The sequence below is a fragment of the Kogia breviceps genome, chromosome 5, assembly GCF_026419965.1.
Source record: "Kogia breviceps isolate mKogBre1 chromosome 5, mKogBre1 haplotype 1, whole genome shotgun sequence".
In the NCBI taxonomy this organism is placed as follows: domain Eukaryota; kingdom Metazoa; phylum Chordata; class Mammalia; order Artiodactyla; family Physeteridae; genus Kogia; species Kogia breviceps.
Genome location: NC_081314.1, coordinates 146,053,786 through 146,074,846, shown reverse-complemented (window position 1 = coordinate 146,074,846; position 21,061 = coordinate 146,053,786). Strand labels below are relative to the sequence as shown.

Here is a 21,061-nt window from a genome sequence, read left to right as displayed (position 1 = left end):
TCCGTTACACTAATTTTCTGGTTTTGAATGAGAGGGAAGTGAGTTTTCTAAATAATGGGCTTTTAATACTCATGCAAGAAAACGACAGTCTAGGAAACAGCAATTGAGAATTGATATCAGAGAAAATAAGTTGCCCAGCGATCGCTTAAGCCAATGCCTATTAAAAGTGAAGGTTTTTGTCTGTGAACACGCAGCTGACAAGTAGATGCCATGCGAGGCTGAAGAGCAGAGCTGCCACCCCCATCTGCTCAGGCGGGGTGAACCTGGAGGCCCGTCCACCCCAAGTCAGCACCGAGCGGTCCCCAGAGATCGGACCGCCCAGCTGGGAGGAAACGTTAGCGCCCAGGTCGGTTCTCGGCAGGTCGCGCGCCGCACGCCGCGCGCCTCCACGCCCGCCGAGAGGCGTCCGCGCCGCCGAGATGCACCTGGACCCGGGCACCAAGGGGCTGCCGTCGGAGAACAGTCCTCCGAGGGCCGAGCGGAGGCGCCGTCGCAGCGCGCCGGGCCGGGAAGGGGCACCACCCAGCGAGCCCACCGGCGCGTGTCCCCGCGGCGCCAAGCCCACCGGGACCGCCGGGCAGAGCGCGGTCCGTGCCTCCGCGATACGGTCCCCTCTGGCCGCCGCCGCCTCCCCCCCTCAGGGCGGCCCACGGGGGACGCGCACCCCGCCTCGGGCGGGGGGAGGAAGCGGGCGAGTGCGGCTCGGGAGGAGGAACACCGGGCGGAAGGCGCGCGCGGGAGGACGCGGCGACGGTGGCGGCGAGCCGGCTGCCATCGGGCCCGCCCTCGCCCGGCCCCCCGCGCCGCGCACCTCCCTCGCCCCGCCCCCCGGCGCCTGGCGGCCAATCACAGAGCCGCGCACGTGACGAGCGCTGCCTGCGATGACCTCATCCCTGGTGTGGGATGACGTCAAATTCAAGATGGATGGAATCACAGCGGCAGCGGCGGCTGCAGCGCGCGCGAGCCGAGTGTGAGCGGGAAGGGGCCTGGCGTCTGCCTCGGGGCTGAAGACCGGTGAGTAACTGTCAGGCCCCTGGTCCTAGGAGAACTGCGGGGCCCGTGGGAGGCCACAGCCTCCCCGCAAAACGGGGCCTTTCCTGACGTAACTCTGAGGTGATTTCTCTCCTCCTTTTTCTCTCCGCCGGCGGGTTGCGGGCTCGGAGCGCTTCTGCGCGTGCGCCGGGCCCGGCTCTCACCGAGCATGCTCTGGGCTCCCACGTAGCCCGTTGTGCCTTTACACTGCGCATGCTCCTTGCCCGCACTTGGCCTCGCCCTCGCCACTGCGCACGCTCCGTCCCTCACTGGGCTTCCCTCGCCGGGCCCGGCGCCCCTGCGCCGGGCGGTTGGGGCGCCTTCCGGCCGCGGGCGCGTGCTCCATCCCCGACAGGCGTGGAGGCCGGCCGGTGTCGGCCGGGGCGCGCGGGCGTCCGCGGAAGCTGCGGGGCGGGGGATCCGCGCACCTGCCGCGGCCCGCGCCCCCGCCCCCGCCCCACCGGCCCTCGAGCCCCGCCTGGTGGCCGCCGGCACATCTAACCGATGACCCGAGTGGACTGCTTGCCCCGCCCCGCCTCGCCTCCTGACCGGCCCCCCGCAGACCCCCGGGAGGACCCGTCTCCCCGACTCTCCAGCGCTGGCCCCGAGCGTCTCTGCTGGAATGCGGAGGGACTCCCCCGGGAAAGCCCCCGTCCGAAACCCCTGGCCGGAGGCGTAGGTTGCCGACCGGCCGCTCTGGAGACCCCCGCCCAGAGACCTCTGCTGGCCGGACTCCCCAAGATCTTTTCTCGCCCAGATCGCTTACCTGGCGCGCGTTCATTGGCCCCCGTACGGGAGAGCATGGCTGTGACCGCGGGAGTGCCCCTCGGTCCTGGCCCTCCACCCCGGTTGCTGCGCGCTCCAACCGCAGCGCCGCGCGGCTCTGGAGGACGCCACTTGGGCAGCACGGTTTAGCGGGGTGACCATAGAGACGGGTTCTCCAGCGGGGCGGCCTGGCAGTGGGAGGTGGGGGAAGCAGTGCACAGCGCCCTGGGGGTCTTAGGGCGGGAGTCACCAGCCCCGCTCACGCCCGGCATCTGAGGGCGCCAGGTATTCCGCAGCGTCCAGGACGGTTGACCGCGGTGACCCTGCGTCATCCGTGGGGAGCCTGCGTTGTGGTCTGATTCCTTGTTCGGAAGAAAGTGGGTTAATCCGTGTCAGAAAGGCTTCTCGTTGACAGTTACTTTGGAAAACTTTTACCCGCTGGTGCTTGGAGTAAATCCTTCATCCACCTTAATGATTCACAGTCATGACGTTTAAATATGAGTACCAGTAAATATCGATGGTAAAAAGAAAGTAGACATGGGGGGCATTGGTTCACTTAAAAATAACGTTGCATCTAATTTATTCTTCCTTTTTACACTGTTCGGTGTAGAGTGTGCTTCATTCTCTGGAAATAAAAGTTGGAAAGGATATGACCCCCCGCCCTTGAGGAACTTGACCGTGTTCATGGCAGGGCGTGTTAGGTGTGTAACAGAAGAGGAGCCCAGGGTATCGAGAGGGTCTCTGGGTGAGGGGAGGTGACCGGAGGGGCCAAAGCCAGCGCGGGTGAGGAGAGCAGACGCCAGGGCTGATGACGAGCAAGGCTTGATGGGGTGGTCCCTGGCTACAGAGGAAAGAGAGGAGGTTTCCAGTTTGGGAGACCCGCTGGCTGGCAGCACACCGAACTAAACAGGAAATATGTGGGGACCGGCAGGTGTGGGAGGGTAGGGTCCTAGGTACCATTCTGGACAAGAGGGCTGTCCTGTGATGGACGAGTCCCGAGAAGCCTCAGCAGGGATACAGAGTCGGGAGTCATCGGCCGGTCGGAATTAAGGCCACAGGCGCTCACACACAAAGCGAAGACCGCTGCCACGCGCTGCTCTCTGTGCCGGATGCTGGAGTAGCAGAGATGAGCCAGCCCAGGCCTCGAGCCTTAGTGATGGTTTCTCCCTTTGGCCAGTAGGCAGCTGCTGGGCCTGTGCTAAGCATTAGGAGTACACAGCTGACAACAAGCGTTCTTCCTTTTAAGGACTCTCACGAGAGGGTAGATATAAAGGCAGATCATTCAAAATAGTTGTGTTATTGCAGAGGAGACGAAGTATTGCGGTAGCTTAGCTGGGTGAGCTGCTGGCCAGGAGCACATCTCTAGAGCTTTGTCAAGATGGTGACGTTTGAGCTGGATCTTTCTGTAGAGGTTAGCCAAGTACAGGAAAGGTAAGAAAGATAGTCGGTGGAAATTGGGTGTGCAAGTTGGTAGGGTAGATGCTCACCCTCATGCTGTCCAGTGAGGGTGGAGAGATGAATTGTGATCAGAATATGAAGACTCTTGCATGCCAGTCTGTAGAGTTTGCGTTTGATCTAGGGAGGAATAGAAAAATCCATGTAGTATCTATCCTAAAGGGCACTGGTGGGACCAGCTCTGCTTCAGGAAAACAAATAAAAGGCACAGTTTCCACTCCTGCATCTACTTAAAGTGTCAGAGTACAGAAAAATCAACCGATATTTATTGTCGTGTGAGATACCACGTTGGCATTGTGAAGAGTGTCAAAAGACATCAAATAGATTCCTAGTCCAGAAATAGCTTACATTTCTGCTGGGGAGACAGACAACTTACAGTATATGGCACTGAATCAACACTGCGTAAATGGTGTCCCTCTGTAATACTGCAGTTGAAAGGCGTGTGCTCGTTAGAAACTGCTGTGGTCAAGGAAGGTGTGTATGTTAGTTAGCTAGGGCCGCCGTAACAGAGCACCACAGGCTGGGGGCCCTGAGCACCAGAAATGTATTTCCCACAATTCTGGATCCTAGAAGTCCAAGATGAAGGCTCTGGCAGGCTTGATTTCTCCAGAGCCCTCAGCTTGTGGACAGTCGTCTTCTCTGTCTTCACATGGTTTCTCTCTGTGTCTGTGTCCTTATCTCCACCTCTTACAGGAACACCAGTCACATTGGATTAGGGCCCACTCTTAAGGCCTCATTACAACCTACGGTCTCTTAGAAGACCCGGTCTCCACATACGCTTACATTCTGAGGTGCTGGGGGTTAGGACTTCGACCTAGGAATCGCAGGGGACAGTCCAGCCCATGACCGAAGGCTTAATGGAGGAAATGGCCTTGAGCTGAGCTTTGAAGGGTGAGTAACGTTCAGCTGAGTGGTGTCGGGGGCGGGGTTGGGGGCGTCTGGGACATTGCAGATTGGGTGACAGAAGAAGCAAGACCTGCGGGTGGTGTCTCAGAGACAAAGTATCTGAAGCAGGAAGTTATCACGAGGCGATAACTAAAGAAAAGAAAATTTAAAAAGTAGTTTGAAACCAGATTTACAGAGACTTGAAGTCCATGTTTTCAAAGTTTTGTATTTTAACCTAATGGAGAACCATCGTTTTTATCATTTTATTTCTGTTTACTCAGGTCTTAGGTCTCAGCTAAACTGTCACATCGAGGCATTTCCCGATCATCCCCTCCAAACCCTGGTTACCTCCCCCCAGTCAGCTCCCTATTTATTTCCATTGTAGCTCTTAGCACAGTCAAAAGTTATCTTTTTTTTTTACTTGTCTCCCTGTTCATCGTCTGATTTACCCCACTGGAAAGTGGGGGCCTTGTCTGTTCTTTGCGACCCTGTATTTCACGTGTGTCTAATTGTGCCTTGCCCGTAATAGGAGCTCAGTAAAGAAGTAGAATTCATAATAGTAATCCTTAATGTGTGCGTCCAGTGAACGATGAAAGTTTTGTTTTCGGAAGCTCCGTCACGATGGATTTGGAGGGCGTGAGAGGAAGGACGAGTACCACTTGGAAATCTGTTAGTCGGGGTCCTTTAATGACAAGAGCAGACACGGCCAGGCCAGCGTGAATGTAAAAAGAAATTTAAAGGTAGAGAGAGGGCTGCTCTTGACATTGAAGGAAAGACAAAGAATTGGGCCGGGGAGGACAAAACCCAAGGTGACTGCAGGAGCCTGTGGAGCGGGCACTGCAGGCTGCACTTTCAGGCCAGGGCTGAGATAAATCAGCTCCGCCAGTTGCTGCCTTTGTGATTCTCAGCCCGTGTTCCAAAGGAGAAAGTTTGTAATGGGCTGGGCATTGGTTGTGCGCCCAGTCCTGAGCGAGGGGAGTGCAGCGCCTCGGACTCGTCAGGACGGGGGTGCTCCAGCGGGGGAAGCACAGCAGGAGGCTCTGCGCTGTTACCCGAGGTGCGCTCTGCTGGAGGAGGCGGCGCGCACACCCTGAGACCAAATCAGACCTGCCCGGGGGGCACGAGACCTGTGGTGAGGTGGGGTCCGGGGGGCTGACATCGCTGCTCCTGAAGGGTCAGATCAGCGAGGCTGGCTTTGAAATCCCAGGCGCTTTCGAGGATGTCTGGACATCTGCATTGTCTCCAAGTGAGCCACGCTGAGATGTCAACTCAGAGCCGACTGCCTGCCACCATCTCATAGTAAAGTCAAACGGAGAGAGTCAGGCTAGACCCAGAGGTGAGGGTTTGGGGGTGAGCGGGGTGTGTGTTTATATTCCGAAGCCAAATGTAGATGCTTTGTTTTTCCGACTACATGTTTGCTTTGTGTTATATGCATTCCTTCTTTCTCCCAGTGTCATGGTTAGGGCTATATAAGCAATCTCCAGCATTCTAAAGGATTGTGTGCCCAGATTTCAGTTTCACATTAATGTTTTGGATTAAAGAGAGAGTTTCCTATGGAACTGGAGGTAAGGGTTTTGTGGGCTGGTCTTGGAGCAAGTTTGATTTACAGTGTACCTTAGCTCTGATACCAGCCTGAGTGTTCGTCTCCAAAACTCGAAAGCTGCTGTGAGGTTATTTTGGTCCCTCTCATCTCCCCTTCTGGGCCCATTTGTTCACCTCCTGATGTCCTTTTATCCGAGTGTCTAGCTCTGCTTTGCTTCTGTTTATATCCCCCGAATGTTCTATAGTCCAGGATTGCCTGCGTTTCCTCCATCTCCTTAAAAATCTTAACTTCCTGCAGTTGGTATAAAGAGGGAATTATTTGCATTGAATTACATTATATTAAGATATGAATTCCCTGCCCCTCTTAGCACTCGGTACCTGAGGACTTTGAGGTGGCGTATGAAATAGTTTTCTGGAATCCAGTTGTGAAGTGCTCCGTAGCCATTCTGGGGAATTGGAACTTCACTCAGGCCAGGGGCTTCTGGAGTTTTTAAGCCCTGGCACTATTAGATGCATGTTTCTGGAAAGTATCTACAGTAGAATGGTGAAGAGTGGAACCTGCAGTATTGATATCATTATAATTGTCCGGTGAGCAGTGAGTCCCCCGTCTTCCCTCAGGTCCCCACTGTTCACTCATCGACCCTCCCATCCCGCGGCCAGATTAACTGTTTCCTGTAAACAGTATTCGCAGCACTTTTTGTATGCTTTGTTATATTTAGCCTTACATGTCTGTCCTACCATGGAAACGTTCAGGAAAGGAAGAAGAGGAAGTAAAGTGCCTGCACACCGACGGGAAACACTGTATGTGCCAGGAGCTTGCACACATACGGCGTCTTGTTCTTTGTGAGAATCCCATGTGGTGGGCAGCGTTAGCCCCACTGAACGGGTTGAGGAAACGTGTACTCAGCTTGAGTGAGATCTTTACACGGTTACATACCTAATAAGTGGCAAAGCCAGGATTTGAGACAAGTAGACTAATTTGAAAGTCTTTCCTGTGGAGCTATAGTGGCGGCCATGAATTGTTAACTGTAAAGATTCTCTCATTTTGAAATATCAGGAAACAGCATGAAATAGAAACAGTTTAGGCAGAGTTTGGGGACGTATCTGTGTGCAGGGGTCCGAGTGGTAAGCAAGCCCGCCCCGCTTCAGGAGCGGGTTTTCCTGGGGGATCTCCTCCCCGCCTTTTCTATGCCAGAGGGGCCTTTTCTCCCGCGCTTCACCCACTTCTCTCGTAAGAGCACCAAGGTTCCCACCGAGACCGAAGTGGCGGCGGGAGCTCGGGCACTGGAGACGCCTGGGGGCGAGCAGCGGGCAGCGGGGGCCGGGGACGCGGCCCCAGCGCGCTCGCCCACGTCAGAGCCCGCAGACTGGGCTGCGCTGGCCTCCGTGAGTCAGAGGTCCTGAGGGTCCATGGGAGATTGGAGTCTGACGACCCAGCAGATTTATGTTGGAGAAGGTGCCTCCAGCACCAACGCTGGCCTCACCTGAGGCTGAAGAGCAGAAAAGCGCGCGCCTTTGAGCACTCGGTCTGCACACCCACCAGCTACAAAGGGTTTTCGGGATTTTATCTCATGACACGCAGCAGTCATGATTCTCACCCCCGTTTTTGCCTGCGTTCTTAGTGTAGCGTTTTTTATATGTATATATATATACGTGTATATATATATACACGTATATATATATACATATATATATATATATATATTTTTTTTTTTTTTTTTTTGCGGTCCGCGGGCCTCTCACTGTTGTGGCCCCTCCCGTTGCGGAGCACAGGCTCCGGACGCGCAGGCTCAGCGGCCACGGCTCACAGGCCCAGCCGCTCCGCGGCACGTGGGATCTTCCCGGACCGGGGCACGAACCCGCGTCCCCTGCATCGGCAGGCGGACTCTCAACCACTGCGCCACCAGGGAAGCCCTGCATTTTATATTTTTAATGAAGTTGTGAAACTCAATAAATATACCTACTGTGTCATTAAAACACAAAAGTCCAAAATGTTAATTGTTTGCAGCTAGACCAGGAAAGGGCCCGTTGTTAAGCTTTGATGATTGAATTAAAAGGTAAAAGCAAGGGCCTCTGCGTGAAGGTGAGGAGTCTGCACTGTGTGCTCCTGTCACCCCAGACACCTAGAGCCCTTGTCCTGGGCTCCTGAAGAGGATGGGAGAGGTCACTGTCCTCCGATGACCCTTGGGGGGGGACCTTAATTTTTCTCCCAGGGCCTCATGCCTCCACCCCCTCCCCAGCCTCATGACCCACCCTCCCCTACATGTGTCTTTTGCTCCAGCCAAGCACTTGGTCTTGGCTCTGCATACTGGACACACTGCTCCCCTACATGTGTCTTTTGCTCCAGCCAGGCACTTGGTCTTGTCTCTATATACTGGACACACTGCTCCTGTCCTTGAAATGTCCTTCACCCTTCCTTCCTGACTCCCATATTTTCTGACTCCTGCCTGTTCAGGAAACTTCTTTTGTAGACTCCCTTCCCTGACCTTCCTCTCACCTGGATCCAGTGCCATCACCTGTACTCCATCTGTACCTTTGCACCCTGCTGCCTGGTGCTTAGCACACCGGAGTGTGTGGTGGATTGACTTGTCCTGTTCCCACGCAAGAGTAAGAGCTGCAAGGCAGGACCATGCTTGTCAGACTGCCACGCTCCCTGTCTGGCCAGTTCTAGCACATACTAGACCGGTGCCCAACCGTGAGAAGTGTGTAACGTGATGACCAAGAATCCAGGCTCTGGGGCCCGACTCCCAGCCCTACAGTTAACTGGCCGGGTGACCTTAGGCGCACTCCCTGACCTCTCGATGCCTCGGTTTCCTAATTTGTAAAACAGGGATGATGGCAGTGCCTCGCTCAGATGTTTATGTGGGAATTAAAAGAGGAAACTAGAGGTTCGTATGGTGTGCAGGTGAAGAGCGTGGCCTCCAGAGCCAAGTCACCTGGTGTGAGTTCTGCTCTGCTCCTTACTATCTGTGCAAACTTGAGCCTCAGGCACATAGCCTTAACCCTGTGTGCCTCAGTTTTCTCAACTGTAAAATGGGGACAATGATGGTACTACCTCCTAGGGTTGGTGTAAATATTGAGTTAAAGCCTGCAAACTTCACAGTGCTACGTGGCAGCGCAAGGGCTCCGATGTTAGCTGCTGTTCATGCCCGATCAGTGTCTAGGGAATGGTATGGAAAAATCAATACCTGGAGCTGTTCTGCACTGGTTATCAGGAGTCTGGACATGCTTAGCCACTCTTCAAGCAGGCACTCTCATTGATGACTATAAATTAAGCCTAGAGTCAAATGAATAGTTTTAAATTCCAAATACTTTTCAAGGACAGTGACTATTCCTCTTACAACTCAACTCTCAGGGACTTATTTTTTCCTAATTTCCTGTTTCGTTCAAAAAGTACGGAAGCCTGTGGTTTAGGGATTAGAAGCAGTTACTTAGAACAAAAATAGAGGTCACGATAATTTGAAGCAAGAAAAAGGAGGAAACTTTGCCGCACAACGAGCAGTGAGAAAATGCGGGGTTTGGGCCTGTAGGGACGGGGAGCGGATGGTGCGTGCACTAGCGTTGCTCGTGTCCGGGGGTGTGGAGAGTCTCCCTTGGTCTAGTCCTCACGCCGTCCCTTGGTCTCTTAGTTGGGGTTCCCCCAAAAGCAGACCCTGAGACAAGGATTCAAGTGTAGATGTTTATTTGGGAAGTCATCCCGGGAAGCATAAGAAAGGTTGCAGGGGAAGTGAAGCAGGAAAGGATGGATGCCCGTGAAGGGTACATTAATGACCAGGTTCCTGCTCACGTTTAGAATATCTAAACAAAATTCCCGAAAAAATGCTGAGCCAGGTTTTCAAGCTTCATCTCAAGTAACGACACCCTTCCAGTTCTGGCAGAAACCGTGGAGACACCCTTAACTCCTCACCTTCCTACCCTCTGCAGTCAGTCCATTAGACATCTGAATGACTGCTTTACCTCCAGCGCTGCCCCGCTGCTCCGGGCACTGTCCTGTCTCGCCTGCATCCGTGCGGTGGCCTCCTAGCTGACTTCCCAGCTTGCACCCTCTCCCACGGCCTATTCTTTGCAACATAGCCAGAGGGACCTGCTAAACAAAATGCACGTCGTTGTCATTCGTCTTCTCAGAATCTCCCAACAGCGGCGCTGGTAAAAAGTGCAGGCCTTCCAGGGGTCCCCCAGCCCTGCAGTGTCTCCTCAGCCTCCTTCAGTGTCATCACCCACAGCTTCTTCAGCTGTGCTCCAGCCCTGCCGTTACCTCGTCTCTTTCTGTGCCTATACGCTCTTCCCTCGGTGATCCTCACGGCTCATCCTGGCGTCCTGCAAGCCTTCTGAAACGTCACTTTGTTGAGTGAGTGCATTGGTGGATGACGTGAGGTTCTGGTAAAGTTTGTAGTGCGTTACGGGTGCCGAATAAATGGTAGCGATTTATGGTTTTCTTTTCTGATTCTCACAGTAACGTTATCATCCCTACTGTACAGTGGGGAAAGCTGAGGTTCAGAGAGGTTGATTAGCTTAGAGCACTGACCTTCAAACTGTCTTAACTCTGACCCACAGGTAATCTGGAGATGATTTAAAGTATATGGGAGGATGTGCATAGGTTATATGCAGATACTACACCATTTTATATAAGGGACTTGAGCATCTGTGGATTTTGGTATCTGCAGGCTTCCTGGAACCAATCGCCTGCAGATGCTGAGGGACCACTGTACATCTCACCCCAGTGCCCGCTTACATGTGTGGAAATGTATGCGTATAACTTGTGAAAGTTTCACAAGATTGTAGTCAGCCTTACTACATTTGAGACATTCGGACTGGTCTACTCTGCCCTAGTCACGGTCTTCAGTTGTTCACTTCCGACCACTAAACTGATTTTAAGAAGCCCTTTGGAAAAGTTCTCGTCCAAGCTTTTGATTCTGCATCTGCTGCTTTGCCCTGTGGCAACATCTGAACTAGCTGTCGCAAAAATTAATTGCACTAAAAATCGTGTTCAGAACACGGCTGAGTTTTGAGTGTGGCATTATAAGCTTATTTTTTCCTCTGCTGACCTCTGTAACTGAAGACAGGGTTTCTTTGCACATAAATAGATGTGTGATTACAAAGAAAGTATAGTAGGATTAAGGGAGAAATTTAAATGGTTAATCAAAAAAAAGGAAGGGAAAATCTCCTTCTCAAGCACTCACCGTCGAGGTGAAACGATGCCAGGCAAGAAGGAACTGCAGCTCGGTGCAAGCTGACCAACGCAGTTGTCTGTGGACGGGCTCCAGGCGTCGTCTCTGGAAGCAAAGTCACATCTCGCGGTCAGTCAGGTGGAGTCCGTACCTCAACAGGAGCCAGATCAGTGGTGAAGAAGACCGGGGATCACTCTTGGTCACTCCAGGCGGAGGCCTGAGAATCTCTTCCCTGCAGATTCTCCTGAAGAGCGCCGAGGCTGGTTGACCAGCAAAGCCTGGTCCTTTGAAGCCCGAGGAGAGCCTGCAAACGTGCGGGTGCCGTGCTTGGTGTGTATCTAGCTCACCCTCTAGGGAATGATAAAACTGTCCAAATAGTCGTAGTTACTCTGAATCCATTTTATATTAAAAAATAAATGTTATAACTGTTTTAAAGAACAAGATGCCATTATAAAACCAACCCAGAGAGACGAGACATTACCGTAGCAGCAGCCTGAGGGAAGTGTCAGATTTGGAGAGTCAGGCGTCCTCTGTGTGAAATGGCTTCGTCGTCATCAGGGGTTAATCTGGACCCTTTTATGCTGAATGAAATATCTATTAACCCTGCAGTTTCTGAAAATTAATTGTACATTTGTCAAGTCCTTACTAGGTATGAGATACAGGCTCATGTAATTTTCGCAGCAGCCCTAAAGGAGGGCACGGCTGTTACCCGTCTCACGTGAAGGACCTACTAATCTGAGATGCTAGTGGACCACAAGGGAGGATCTCAACCCCAGCCCCTCGGCAGACACCCACCCCTGCCACCAGCCCCCCACTAGGCCTTTAGATCTCACCTTTAGATTTGAAGAGAGTTTCAGTGAAATCTCAAGTCAAACCCCTTAGTTTAGAATTAGTATAATTAAGTTTAGATCCAGGCTAAAGCTTCTACTGTGCTATTGTTGAAAGTGTAATTTGGTAAGAAAATAGTGTTCGGATTGCAAGGTGTTTAGCATGAGAAAGAAAATAAACTTTTTTATTCTTTACTATTTCTGACCTTCGCTAAACACTGTGATGCAATCGTTAATTAGCAAACGATTTCCCTCTTTCCAAATTCTTACCTATTTTTGAGACCTCTACTTTACAGCCTATTGTTAATTCACATTGTGTTTAATCATACCCAGTAATAAAACTGCTTTCCTTTCAGAATTACGGACTTTATGGGGTTTGGTACTTCATACTTACTCTCTGAGCCAATAAGGAATAGAATTAAGCCTCAAACGGATATGGGCCCTAAATATGGATAATAAACCTTGTTTTCAAATATTGCTTCTCTACATACCTGCCAAGTTCTAGCTGCCTTTTTGCTGGTATGGAAATGCCTGTTACAGACCTTAGTGCTTAACCATGAGACTTGTTTCTGTATATTTTCCTTATTATTTTAAGTAAGGTTGTTCATCTAGAAACCTCTTGTCGGGCCACAGTCTGCTAAGCATTGGCACCTGTGAGAAGACAACTGACGTTCCCGGCCCTTGAGGAGCCCTCATCTGGGGGAGCTTCTCACCACCCTGTTCACGGCGATTGCACGTTTGTCTTTCAGGTAAGCCCGAGCATGGAGGGGCTGCTGCATTACATCAACCCAGCCCACGCCATCTCGCTCCTGAGCGCCCTCAACGAGGAGCGCCTCAAAGGGCAGCTGTGCGACGTGCTCCTGATCGTGGGGGACCAGAAGTTCCGCGCGCATAAGAATGTCCTGGCTGCCAGCAGTGAGTACTTCCAGAGCTTATTCACAAATCAGGAGAACGAGTCACAAACTGTGTTCCAGCTGGACTTTTGTGAGCCAGATGCTTTTGACAATGTGCTGAACTACATCTATTCTTCGTCTTTATTTGTGGAGAAAGGCAGCCTTGCTGCTGTGCAGGAACTAGGCTACAGCCTGGGCATCTCCTTTCTGACCAACATCGCTTCTAAGACGCCCCAGGCCCCCTTTCCAACGTGTCCCAACAGAAAGAAGCCCTTCGCAGAAGACGATGAGAACAGTTCTCAGAAGAGAAGCGTCATCGTTTGTCAAAGTAGAAACGAGGCCCCGGGGAAAACCGTGAGTCAGAATCCAGCCGACCTCAGCCACCCTCCCCGGCCCTCGCCCGGCCTCGCCGTCCAGGCCAACGCCAGTAAGGTCCCCGGTCCCAAGCCCACGGAGCCAGCGCACCACGTGGCGGCAGCTGAGAAGAGTCGGCCGAAAGATGGCCCCGCGGGCCTCACGAGGCCCCCCGAGCTCGCCGGGCCGTCGGAGGAGCCGAGCCGAGGCGGCCTGGCCAAGCGGGGCGCGGCGCCGCCTTCAAAGCCCCCGCAGGACCGGGCAGCCGTGGACGAGAGGCCGGGCGCCAGCGCTGCGCTGGCCAGAGGCGCGGCCGTGGAGCTGGCGCTGCGGAGCCCGCGGCCGCCCGTGCTGTCTCTGCGCGGCGCCCCGGAGACGCCCTTCCTGCTGAAGGAGGCGGGCCGGGGCGGCGGGCCGGGCGAGGACAGGAACCTGCTCTACTACTCCAGGCTGGGGCTGGTGATCCCGGCCGGGGGGCCGGCGCCCGGGGGCCAGGGCGTGGACCGGAGCGGCCCGCTCGTCAAGAGCCTCCTCCGCCGCTCCCTGTCCATGGACAGCCAGGTCCCCGCCTTCGCGCCCGCCGCCGACCTGCAGCCCCCGCAGGGCCCGGGCTCGGGCGACGCGGCGGGGAGCGCGCTCGGCGCCTTCTCTCAGGGGCCGTCCTCCAGGGACGCAAGCGAGGCGGCCGCCCCCGACGCCCGGGCCCCGGCCCCGCAGCCGCACCGCCTCAGGTCCTTCAGCGCCTCTCAGCCGGCGGAGCGGCCGGGGGCGGCCCCCGGGCCTGAGGTGCGGGTCAAGGCCGAGCCGCGCAGCCCCCCAGAGCCCGGCGACATCATCCGCGTCACCGTGGGGGACGCCGCGGCCGCCACGAGGGACCCGGCCCCGCAGGCGGACGACGACCGGCAAGACGCGAGCCGACTCCCGGCCAAGAGGCGGTTCCAGGCGGACAGGAGGCTGCCGGCCAAGCAGCCGAAGGCCGAGGGCCGGGGCTCGCCGGGCGCGGGAGACCCCCGTGCGGAGCGCTCGAGCCCGCCTCTCCTCGAGGCCGCCTTCCCGGCTTCTGACTTGAGCAAGGACGAATTCGGCGAGCTGGAGGGAGCGAGACCAAACAAAAAATTTAAATGCAAACACTGCCTTAAGATCTTTAGGTCCACGGCCGGCCTCCACCGGCACGTGAACATGTACCACAACCCCGAGAAGCCCTATGCCTGCGACATCTGTCACAAGCGCTTTCACACCAACTTCAAAGTGTGGACGCACTGCCAGACGCAGCACGGCATCGTGAAGAACCCGTCCCCGGCCGCCAGCTCGCACGCCGTTTTGGACGAGAAATTCCAGAGGAAGCTGATCGACATCGTGAGGGAGCGGGAGATTAAGAAGGCCCTGATCCTGAAGCTGCGGCGCGGCCGGCCCGGCTTCCAGGGCCCCGGCGGCTCCCCCGCGCAAGCCATCAAGAGGAGCCTGAGGTCGCGGGCCAAAGGCGCGTACGTGTGCACGGCCTGCGGGAAGGCCTACCGCTTCCTCTCCCAGCTCAAGCAGCACGTGAAGATGCACCCGGGGGAGAAGGCCCTCGGGGCCGGCAGGGCCACCAGGCCCAGGGAGCGCGCGGCGCCCGGGGGCCCGGCGGGCGGCGGCTCGGAGCTCTACCTGTGCCGCCTCTGTAATGCCAGGCTCTCTTCTCTCCTAGAGCAGGGGAGCCACGAGCGCCTGTGCCGCACAGCCACCGTGTGTCCCTATTGCAGCCTCAGGTTCTTCTCGCCCGAGCTCAAGCGCGAGCACGAGGGCAAGTGCGAGCACCGCAAGCTGACCTGCCTGGAGTGCATGCGCACCTTCAAGTCGGCCTTCAGCATCTGGCGGCACCAGGTGGAGGTGCACAACCAGAACAGCATGGCCCCGGCCGCGGGCGCCTCCCCGCCCCGGCCCGACCTCAACGGCGAGGCCAGCGGCCCGGCCCGGCCGCAGGCCCTGCCCGAACCCGGCCGGGCCGACCCCGCCGCCGCCACCGCCGCCGCCGCCGAAGACGACCCCGCGGGCGGCCACGGCCCCGAGCCCGTGAACTTCGACCCGGAAGACTCGCCCTGCCTCCCCGAAGACCTCAGCCTCTCCAGGCCGCTGAAGGTGCAGGTCAAAGAGGAGCCGGCGGAGGGGGCCGAGGAGGAGGCGCCCGAGCCCGGCGCGGCCCCCAAGGACCTGTGGCCGTGCGAGAAGTGCGGCAAGACCTTCCCGGCGCCCAAGCAGCTGGAGCGGCACCAAGAGCTGCTGTGCTCCGTGAAGCCCTTCATCTGCCACGTCTGCAACAAGGCTTTCCGCACCAACTTCCGGCTCTGGAGTCACTTCCAGTCCCACATGGCTCAGGCCGCCGAGGACCCGGCGCACAGGGAGCCTGAGGTGGGCCCGGGCCCCGCCGGCTCCCCGTCGCCGCCCCCTCTGCCCCCGCCGCTGCCCAAGATCCAGCCCCTGGAGCCCGACAGCCCCACGGGCTTGCCCGAGAGCCCGGCTCCCAGCGCCGACAAGCTCTTCGCGGCCCGGGAGTCAGACACGCTGTTCTACCACGCGCCACCCCTCTCCGCGATCACGTTTAAAAGACAGTTTATGTGCAAGCTCTGCCATAGGACATTCAAGACGGCGTTCAGTCTCTGGAGCCACGAGCAAACCCACAGCTAAAAGGCCACCCGCCTCGCTCCTAGGAGACCGGAGCCCCTCGCTGGATTTCAGCCTGTGTCGTGAGCTGTGTCATAAGGAACAAAATAGCTTTCCGAAAGGAGTGATAAAGGTTGCAAACTGTCGTGCTTGAATATAAGTTTGAGGTGAACTGATGTTAATCAGCAATGTCCTTACTCAACCTAGAAAAACTCCCAAAACCCTTGTGCTTCTGGACCTTACAGTCACAGGGTGACTTGACTTCATTACTGTTGCAATTTGTTCTAGGTCGTTTGCATGGTTCCTCCTTCCACGGTATCACTATAATCTTTCACTTGAGGTGGTTTGGGTTGTTTTGTTTTTACTGATTTGCAATTAGTGAGACACTGTTCAAGTATTTCTTCTTTTGATCCTCTTAAGACGCCTAAGTTCTGGTTAAATCTCAGCCGTGTTTGTAAGTCCAAAACGTATCAGAACGAAGTGGAGTAGTTTGCAGTATTAAGATCTTAGAATACTTCAGCAATAAAAAAATGATAAACCTCAACTTTAATAAGTTATCCTGACACTTGATAAAAATAAATATTTGGTATTTTGTGGTCATTGAGAACTTTTTTTTGTATGAAAATTGTGAGAAGTATAAATCAGCAATAGTAATACTTAGATTTTTATAAAATAACAAAAACTTGCTCTTGGGTCATTGCATATAATTAGTGATGGACAACTCGGGAAATGAAAACATAAGATTTCTGGAAGCCCTCCATGTCGGTTTCCAAAGCTTCGGTAGTGGCGGGCGTGGTAATCGAAAGTGTTCTGGCACGGCTCTGAATTCTGACCAGCGTCGAGGGGCTGTGCGTGTTTGCTTTCCTCTGGTTTGTGCTGTCACACAGTGAAGCTCTCAGTGTATTGGGGACGGAAAACAAAGATAGCGTGTGGCACAGATTTCGAACTGAACAACGTTAGTATAACAAGTAAGGTCAGGACATATATTTACATAGATCCCAAGCCCCCGGAGTGAGCACAGCTGCTCGAAGTCCCAAGTTACCGTTGCCTTTCAGAGCCTTGAGGCCGTTGGAGAAGCCACACTGCAGTCTCCACATGCTTTTCAAGAACAACACATACAATAATCAGTTTTCCTGCCTCTCTGGCTTGTGATTTCTGTTGGAAGTTTTTGGACTTTATGGTGGTAAAATGTCCACAGCGAAACCCTTCTGCTTTAAGTCCCTGCTTAATATTCCATAAATACGTATTAAAGTACTATCAAGGGTCCAAAATTAGTGTTTGCTACTTATTTTGGCCCATAGGGCTTGGGCTTCTTTTGTGTGTGTGTGTGTGTGTGTGTGTGTGTGTGTGTGTGTGTGTGTAAATTGTAATTCAAAGCCTTTCGGTAGGTGTAATCCAAAGTTCAGTGGGGTGTTTCAAAAGGGAAAGAAGCTTATTTCATTGGCAGGGGTGGGGAAGTGAGATATATAAAAGTAGAAATATTGTTGAAACCCCTAAATTCTTTCAAGGTAATGATGGATTAAGCCTCCGAGTTTATTCATTTTTTTGCAAGCTCTTCTTTCAAATAAGAAAGTCAACTACTGTGACTAAGAAGTAATCTGCTGAGTGCGTAAATTGGCGCTCTAGCAGAAGAGAAGTCTACTTACCAGTCTCATAACCCGCATTCCATGCCAACAGTAGGAAGGGGATTCTTACTTTTTTATTGAAACACAAGCATTTTTATAAAATTCTGACTTTGTACATTGTAGAAATTACATATGAAATTTTGCCTTTTATTCTTTCATTTGGAAACTATCAAAAGTCCCCAAGTACGGTTACTTCTTATTTTTGTTCTTAAATTTGATGGAGAAAGTAAAATAAAAGCAAGTTGTAGTTATTGATTATTGCCATCTTTATGTTTTCTTGAAGAAATCTATGCATTTTAAAGAAAAAACGAAAGCATGTGATTTTATGTGATGGATTACTGTTCTTTGAATTCACTGCCTGTATAATGGGGTATTTCTTACTCTGAACGTCCTGGTAGCTATCACTTCAAAAAAAGCCAGTTTCCTTCAGAGTAATTATTACTTATGGCTGTGGAAGGATGGGTTAGTAATTCCATGATACATGGGATCTTGGCATCGTAAATTCAGGATCCCAGGACTTGAACCTTTACGCTACATTTCTGAAGATTTTTTAATAACGTTAATTAATAAAAAATATTTTTGATCTAAATATAGGCTCTGCATATCTGTTAGATTTTTAAAATTGCCAGTGTTTGGTCTTGTTCACATTTTTGTCTAGGCAAGGAACATAAGATTTCAAAGAAAACTTTGAACCAAAAACATTTGTAATGCAGTTCTGGTTTTTCTATTACTTTTTATACTGTACCTTAAAAGCATCAGGCTGAAAGAGTTTATTTTGGTGGTCAAAACATAGGCTTCCACTCATTTAACTATTTTAAATGTTAAGATGTAAAATAATGAAAGACACAGAAATTGCTTTATTCAGTAAAGTTTTGTTTAAGAATGTTTATCTCAGCCAGTAGGCAAATGCTTACAAGTTGGCCTTTTCTTGCTTCTGAAACACGTTAGCTAGTAAAGATATTCTTGAAAATGTTTTTTTTTTCTGATTGTAATTAATTTTTGAAAATGTAGAAAGCTCATTATTCCTTGTAAGTATTCAGGATGCCTGCTTTTTTATGCAATTGTGGAAAGAATGTCAGATGTTTTAATATATTCTTTGTTAATCTGAAAACTTGTTATTGAATCGTTTTCTTCATTTGCGGGAGGGATGAACACCACAGAAAGTGTGTTTTTATCCAAGGAAGCAATGGAGGTAACAAATCACGTGCATTTGTTACAGTAAAACTATCTAGAGAGTAATAGAATATTCACCTTTAAAACTAGTCGTGGTTAGTATGCGTTTATAATTTTGTCAGAATATACAGCTAACAGTTCGACAGTGATGTCATCCGCACTTGTAGGGAGATGGATGTGGTTCCTGGTTTTCTGTTTGGGAGCAGATCAGCATGGCCTTCTCTTTAAAAATATGCGCCAGCACTTAATCGGTGATAGTCTGATCCACACACAGCACCCATTGGTGCTAAGAGTAGAAACTGAGACAAGAATAAAATGTGCCCTTTGGTGGAGAAAAAAGGTGTAATAAGGCCAGCCGGACGGTCAGATGAGGGACGGACAGGAATGGACTGATCCAAGTCGGCCTTTGTTCCCTCAAACCGTGTGTGTGTGTGTGTGTGTGTGTGTGTGTGTGTGTGTGTGTGTAGGGATCTGTGTGTGTACAGTCAAAATCTGGAACTTTAGGAAGTAAAGTTATTTTCATTTTCTTACTGCAAAAATAATGTCATTCATAACAGGTTTCTTTATAAATTGCACTAATTAATATTGGAATGTTACGAGTCAGTTTATGAATTTCTGATGTGTCTGATGTTTCTTGCAATAATTGTGAAAAGCATTATTGATTTAAATAATGCTAGCACATGTTCTTTAATAAGTTCTTTAACACTGGCTTCTTTTTTTTAAGTTTTACGAATAGGTTTTTCTCTTGTGGCTTTAGCACTTGAAGGAGCTTGACGTTTGCATGGTTTTGGGTGTACCCCACTCAGTGCCTCCCGGCCTGTGTGCTAGGGCGCACCGTTGCCACGTGACTGGGGAGGAAACTCACTGTCCGCGTTTAGATTCTGGAAGAGAAAAAATGAGTCAATGTCAGGTTTTTAAAAAATTCCATTTAGAGACAGTCGTTTGGGAACCAAAGTATTTTACTGTTAATCTTTAAAACAATTGAATTCAGTGCTCTTTAGTCATTTATTAGTGCTGTCCAGATTTTCCACAAAGTTATACTTGGTTAATACTAATTCTCAAAAGGTGATAATTTCTTATCGACATTAATCCAAGACAGTTTCCAAATTTTCATTGAATGAATGCTTATTGCTAAAAGAAAAACAGATGTGGCCGCTTTATAACTGTGTATTTTGTTGTCATACGCCTCAGCAGAGAAATCATTGTTCAATTTTATTTAGGAATAAGCTTTTTTGGACTGAAAACTCGTAGTAAAATAGGACTTCTACCTAATGTTAAGCCATTGCTTATTTGTATCCAATTATCTGTTTACTTTGCTTAAATCTTGACTAAGGTTGATTGGAGTCAATAAATTTGTACTGTATTTTGTTTTGAATCATGGTCTCATTGGGATGTTTTGGACTTTAATTATGTAATTAATAGAGTTTAAATTTATGAAAATTTAATTTATGAGCTAAAGCCCTCCTCTTTGGGTAGTATGAATAGCCACTTGAGTCCTGAGAGAGATTTAATTCCCTTACCGCCCCAGGTGGCTTGTAGAATGAAATTTGCACCGAAGCTTAAGTTACCTGGGCACCACAAATACATGATCATTAAAACCCCATGGGGGACTTCCCTGGTGGTCCAGTGGTTAAGACTCTGCACTTCCCCTGCAGGGGGTGTGGCATGGGTTGGATCCCTGGTGGGGAAACTTAAGATCCCACATGCCATGTGGCGAGTCCAAAAAGAAAAAAAAAAAAAACAAGCGGCAATCTTTATCCACCTTTTTTTTTTTCTTTTTTAATGTTCAGATGAGTAGTTTTTAAGCTGATTGTGGGGTAAATGCATGAAAGGAATGTGTTTAGCACCCTGCGTTGACATTTCAGCATAGCAATCGATAAACTAGTTTTGTCTCATATTTTAAGGGTTTCCAGGAAGCAACATCTTTTATCATTCTCATCTACCTCTTCCAAAACACCAAGATGTGTTCACTCCTTTGCTGTTAGCTTTCGCTGTAAGTGAAGAGCTGGGGTGACCAACGCCGAGTCTGTCCATCTGGGCTTGCCCTCGCCTCTTCCGGTGGTTTTGTTTTCCCCGCCTGATATCCCAAACCAGCCTCTCCTGGGAGCCTCTGGTTACGTTTCTTGAACACTCTGCACCAGGAATAAGTGGTTTAATCTTTATTTTAATCTGCTTTAGCCGTGCTCTTCAATTTGCCACCAAATTTTGTTTTGTTTAAAAACTTAGGTTTGCCTTTTGTTCTTAGTAATCACGGCGTTTTGAGGTTGCGATTGCGGCTCCCCTGTTGCATCCTCGGTTTTAGGCACACACCCAGGACGGCAAACGCTTGTGGTGACAAAGCCATGTCTCCAACATGGAATACTTCCCCAGCCGGAGGCCGGATCTTGGCCCTGTAAACGGTGCAAGTTGAGTGGCAGGCATTCCTCCCGCACGGCATTTGCCTGGGGAAGGTGTTGCCCATGTTGTCACAGAAGCACTTTAAAAATAAAGCCTGGTGTAGCCCTGCTGTAGCGTGAACTTGGCTATCGTGATCGGCCATCAGCCCCTACCCTCTGCGTTAGGGTCCCTGGGTCCGTTTGTTGACCTCACAGTAATGCAAACCTGCTTTTCAGCCCGCTGGATGTCTTAGATCCACTTACTGTGGCTGGCAGCATTTCTTCCAGAAAATACTTCCTTTCCCCCTCTCCACCCACTCCTCACGC

At 51.5% G+C, this 21,061-nt stretch overlaps 1 protein-coding gene across 5 annotated transcripts in view; it reads left to right on the top strand.

Annotated features, from left to right (window-relative positions):
• Positions 1-882: 882 nt before the first annotated feature.
• ZBTB21 (zinc finger and BTB domain containing 21) overlaps positions 883-21,061 on the top strand; it is a 37,736-nt gene continuing 17,557 nt past the window's right edge. The window contains exons 1-4 of one of the 5 annotated variants that reach the window (XM_067035151.1): positions 884-1,014; positions 2,408-2,498; positions 3,946-4,143; positions 12,424-19,726. In XM_067035151.1, the coding sequence (XP_066891252.1) occupies positions 12,436-15,585 (3,150 nt within the window). In that variant the 5' untranslated portion in view covers positions 884-1,014; positions 2,408-2,498; positions 3,946-4,143; positions 12,424-12,435 and the 3' untranslated portion in view covers positions 15,586-19,726. Of the gene's footprint in view, positions 1,015-1,492; positions 1,708-2,407; positions 2,499-3,945; positions 4,144-12,423; positions 19,727-21,061 lie in introns of those variants that run through there. The other 4 variants (XM_059064570.2, XM_059064571.2, XM_067035152.1 and 1 more) reach the window with 4 other exon arrangements.